The 5,394-nt window shown below is 34.2% G+C and overlaps 1 protein-coding gene across 1 annotated transcript; it reads left to right on the top strand.

Moving 5' to 3' along the window:
- The first annotated feature begins 988 nt into the window (after window positions 1-988).
- LOC105791896 (uncharacterized protein At1g32220, chloroplastic) lies at window positions 989-3,809 on the top strand. Its single transcript, XM_012620189.2, has 7 exons — window positions 989-1,224; window positions 1,610-1,712; window positions 1,791-1,879; window positions 2,020-2,075; window positions 2,534-2,680; window positions 2,777-2,902; window positions 3,358-3,809. Exons 1-7 carry the CDS (start codon window positions 1,016-1,018, stop codon window positions 3,636-3,638), a joined length of 1,011 nt encoding a protein of 336 aa, XP_012475643.1. The 5' UTR covers window positions 989-1,015; the 3' UTR covers window positions 3,639-3,809.
- The last annotated feature ends 1,585 nt before the right edge of the window (window positions 3,810-5,394 follow it).

The following is a 5,394-nucleotide window of genomic DNA, read 5'->3' on the forward strand; positions in this document are numbered from 1 at the left end:
TTCACTCTCTTAAACAAAATTAATGAATGCACTTTATATAACGAGTTAATATATATTTTGCTAAGGGTTAATATATCATTTAGGACTTGAATTTAGTATTAGTGTTTAATTTGGTATCTGAATCAAACGGCATCATATGATCTAATAGATATTTAACACATATGTTCTAATAAAAAGAAATAGGTATTTAATTAGGACAAAAAAAAAACTTAAGTACCAAATTGAACATTGAAACAAAACTCAGATACTTAATCGAGACAAAAATACCTTCTGTATCAAATCGAAAAAAAACTTATATATCAAATTAAATATTGAAATCAAACTTAGATATCAAATGACATCCTTTTTCTAAGTACCAAATCGGTAATTACATTACAAATATACAATATACATGCCTCATATTTTGGGTAAAGGTTTCATGGAAGCTCTTGTACTTCAGGTTGGATTGCATTTTGGCCCCTTTATTGAAAAAAAATTAATCTTTATACATTTCAAAACATGTAAATTGATCCTCTTAAAATATAATTGTTAAGTGATGGCGTGGAATGCTAATTTAAATGGTTAATTACTAATTTAGTCCCTAAACCATAGTTATAATATCATTTTGGTTTTGTTTTAACATAATTTTTAATATATTTTAATAATTTTAATAATTTATATTTATTTTAAAGATTTTAAAAAATAAAATTATTGTTAAATTTTTTAAAAATTAATGATATTTTTAAGTATAATTCATGGACCAAATTAATAATTAACTATTTAAATTAATATTCCATATTATTGTTTAATAAATAAAGTTCAACAAAAGAATTTACATATTTCAAAAAAATATAAAAACTAATTTACAGTAAAGAACTGAAAATGCAATCAATCCCCAATTTGATGCCCTCCACGATCAAAAGAGTCGCAAATGAATGCTAGGCTCGGTAAGGAAATAAGGGATAGAATGGTAATTGCAGGGGCTTTAAAATCTTTTAAAGAATCCGAAAGCTGATGCCACACACCGCCCACATGTATGAGCATTGCGCAACGGCCCATTTCATTTGCCATTAGCCACTTGCCGGCAATATATTCTCGGAGATTGCCCTTGTTTTCCTCTTTCCTCGTTTGCGGCAACATGAGGACGTCGTTTCGAGCCTTCCCTGTTGTTACAGTTCCCCCTCTTCCTTCTCTCGGCCCCACCGCTTCCTTTCCTGCTCGCTTCCCCTCACTTCCTCAACGCCGGTCCTTTCTCCTTCACTCAAATATTTATTTTCCTCTTTGATATTTTCACTATTTAATTTTATGTGGTCTTTTTTTATTCCCAGTAAAAAACCAAAGAAATGAGCTTCTGTTTTTTTTCCCCTTCAATATATCTTTTTTTTTTCAGTTTGAATTTATCATTTATGCATGTCGATTTTTTTAACATATATTTTGCAACTTCTTACTTTTTATTTTTAGGATGATTATTATTAGTATGTTATTGAAATTTGATTTGATTGGTCCCTTTATTACTTTTTTGGGGTAATTTGGAAATTGAAGAATTTTTCGTTATCTTGAAGAAAATTGAAAATTTTTTGCCCACTTTCCAGCCTATGATATTTTCTGTCTATTTTCAACACGACTGCAGCTTGTGCAAGTTTGGTGTGAAATGTAGCTATGCAGAAGCAGGAATCAGTGATGACTCAAGATCAGCTACAATAGATGTTGTGGCTGATGTCAGAAACGAACGGGTATGCCCGGACTGGATAAGTCGATATTTTGGGTGTTAATAAGCGCAAATTACTTACCAAACATGTTTTTGTTAGTAGATTGTAGTCTTAGGAGGAAGCGGTTTTGTTGGTTCTGCAATATGCAAGGCTGCGGTATCCAAGGGCATAGAGGTTATAAGCCTAAGCAGGTGTCAAAGATTATCTCAACTTATTTAACTTCCTTTTGTTGCCTTTTCTGTGTGATTAAGAGCTTAGTGTTATTTATAAGCTTTTGAAATATTATTTATTATAAGATGTTTGAAATCCTAAATTTCGATTGTTATATCAGGTCAGGGCGTCCTACTTACTCGGGCTCATGGGTGGATCAGGTTAATTGGGTACCAGGCATGTTTAGTTTCCCTTGAATACTTTTTATCATCTTACAATATCTATTCAAGTTGTAATGCAGAATGTCCTATAGCATAACATTGAACGTTAGGGTCCTGAATTTGCTTTTGGAACTTTCTTCCATTTGGTGTGGATAGCTAATTATATTGCAAGGATGACATGATTGTATATGATTAGTTCTCTTATAGAAGTTCGAGAATCAACATTTCTATATTGGTTTCATCTTTCAAGTGCAGTAAGAGAGCTACATATCTCTTATTGTTGCTGCTTACATTTTGCATCTGTCCTGCAGTCCTACTATCCTTTGAGTAGACCATTGTTGACCAACAAGACCTTACCTGGGTTTGGGTTTATGTAAAATCTTTGTTATTCTGTTCATCTTAGTCTTAGTTCAGTTGTCACTTGTCAGTATTTTCCATGAATGCAGTTTAACAATTTAGCTTGCTGTTTTACAGGAGATGTTTTCTATGCAAACTGGGATGAAGTACTTGTTGGAGCTACAGCTGTGGTTTCAACCCTTGGAGGTTTTGGCAGTGAGGAGCAGATGAAAAGAATTAATGGCGAGGCTAATGTTGTGGCTGTAAGTGCTGCAAAGGATTTTGGTAAGAATTGCCAGTGATAACTTATATATCTAATTACTTAAGTTAAATTTGTGGTAGAGAGCATATCCTCTGTAATTTTTATGTTTTTCCTTGCAGGGATTCCAAAGTTTATCTTAATCTCAGTGCATGATTACAACCTACCATCATTTTTACTATCATCTGGATACTTCACAGGAAAGAGGAAAGCTGAATCAGAAGTACTATCCAAATATCCAAACTCGGGTAATTTTTAATGACTAAGCTTATTGGTTCTTTTCTCACTTACTATATAAGATTTTCTAAATGCCTGACTAATTACATAAAACTAATAGCAAGGTAGTAAACAATTAGCTGGCAATGTCAAAAGTGACTTCAGGATGAACAAGCAGTCTTAAAATTTAAAAATGTTAATAATGCACCCACCTGATTTGAAGCTAGCCCTAAGACTGAGAAGGAAAGGGAAAAGGGGGAGGCTAGGGAACTTGGTAGCGTTTAAATGAGAATTCCTGAAGAAGAGTTATCATCAATACATGTGCAACTTTAGAAGGATCTTATTCTTCTACAACTCGCGCCTGCATGAGCATCATGTATCTAATGCCACGTTTTTAAGTTAATTGTACTATTAACGCTCTATTTTTTTCTGCACTAGTCCTCTATTGAGTGTCCAACTGTTTTCTTTTTTTGGTTTTGGAGTTCAGGTGTTGTCCTAAGACCAGGGTTTATATATGGAAAGAGGCGAGTGGATGGTTTTGAGCTTCCACTTGATCTGGTTGGGGAACCACTGGAAAGAATTCTTAGTGCTGTGGAGAACTTTACCAAGCCTTTAAATGCTCTTCCAGCATCTGATCTGATCTTGGTTCCACCAGTTAGCGTAGATGACGTTGCTTATGCAGTCGTCAATGCTGTAAGAGATGATGACTTCTTCGGCGTTTTCACCATTGAACAAATCAAAGAAGCAGCAGCAAAAGTGAAAGTGTGAATCAGTTCTACAGATTAGACTAGTTGTCATAAGCTCTCTAGTATTTCAACATCCACCATACATCACTTGATCTGATCCTTCAAAATGTGACTAAACGCAAAGTTGAGCTGTTGTAAAGTTGTTCAAAAATTTACTCATATATAATAATCAAGCAGAATCATCTATTATGGAGCTTCCAATCTTTTACAAAAGTATGTGCAAATTTAGCTGTTGTATCTGGTGCTTGTCATTGCCTACTTTTAAAGACATCATTAAATCAACAATTGTATACAGAATGTATGAGTGGCATGGGAGATTGATGATTGAAGCTGGATTGGCAAAAGGCTACAATTGCAAAAAGGTAGTGGTAATCTTAGAAACTGATACTGAGAATGATGGAAGACAGTTAGCCGAGCTTTGTTGTAGGAAATATTTTGTTAAGCTCAAGTTGTATTAATAGAAAACCCAACGTGGTTGGCTTAACTGCGCTGCCTTCTCCGGCCCAGGCAATAACTGAGATGTGCCTTCTCCTACTGTGCTTTGTAACATAATTCTGAATGATGCGTTTGGATTTTTTTCTTTTTTCAAACGAAAGATTTCATAAAAACCAGTACAGCAAGAAAGGGCCTAAAGCCCAAAAGATACAAATGTCCAGGCCCAAATGCTAGGCCTAGTGACTAAACCAACAGAAAAGAAAGGTTGGGGGGGGGGGGGGACAGTGATCGGGAAACCGCCAGATGGAAGCCGTACTGGCTTTGAAAGTGAGTTTACCTCTAGAAAGAGGACGAAACAGAGTGAAGCCCGAGAAAACCATGGACACCGAAGATTGTCGGCACCGATTACAAGCCAGACGTTGCAGGAGACAAAGCTGAAAAGATCCTCCAATCAGTCGGCCATGTGTTAAAACATTTTTAAATATTTATAGTGTTCCAATAACTATAAGTGAATGAGTGTAATTAATTAAAAATTATAATTTTTGATTTTTTGAAAAATAATTATAACTGTTTAAATAATATTATTTGAATAGTTATAATATTAAATAAATAATTATGTGTTTATTTTAAAGACATTATTAATCAGAAAGACACCATGAAATAAAAATTCCTATAAATAGGAATGTGATTTTATTTGAAAAACACACAAAAAATTCTAATATTCTTTCTTTCTTTCCTTCATTTTCTAATATTATTAAATTATTCTATAAAGTATTACTGCAGAAATCTTTTGTAGAAATTGAGTTTTTTGTTATACATTGTTTAGCGCGTAGTGGACTATTCTCGTCAGTGCAAAACGCAAATAGTCATTGGTTTCATTGTATCATCGAGGTTAATTTGCTTGGAACTCATTTGCACACCTAAGATAGGTGGGGGCGAATATAACCTTAAAGATAGTGACTTGATACACGCCTTGGAGCCTTGTCTATTTTTTTTTCTGTTCAAGTTCCGTTTGTGTGTTCGAGATTTTCCTCACCGGAGATTTGAACTAACAATTTTAAGCTTATATCTCATGATGACTACCACAACACATGAAAGTGGAACACTAAGGGAGTTGGCTTCCAACTTTGTTAAACTTGATCGATTTGATGGTGGCAATTTTCGACGATGGCAGAAAAAGATGCACTTCTTATTATCAACTTTGAAGATTGATTATGTTTTGGATACTCCAAGACCTGAAGAGAATGATAGCGAATCTGTTGCTGGAACCCGAGAAAGACAAAAATGAGACAATGCTAATTACATGTGCATGGGTCACATATTGAATGGTTTATCTGATGGTT

This window comes from Gossypium raimondii, chromosome 8, assembly GCF_025698545.1.
Source record: "Gossypium raimondii isolate GPD5lz chromosome 8, ASM2569854v1, whole genome shotgun sequence".
NCBI lineage: Eukaryota > Viridiplantae > Streptophyta > Magnoliopsida > Malvales > Malvaceae > Gossypium > Gossypium raimondii.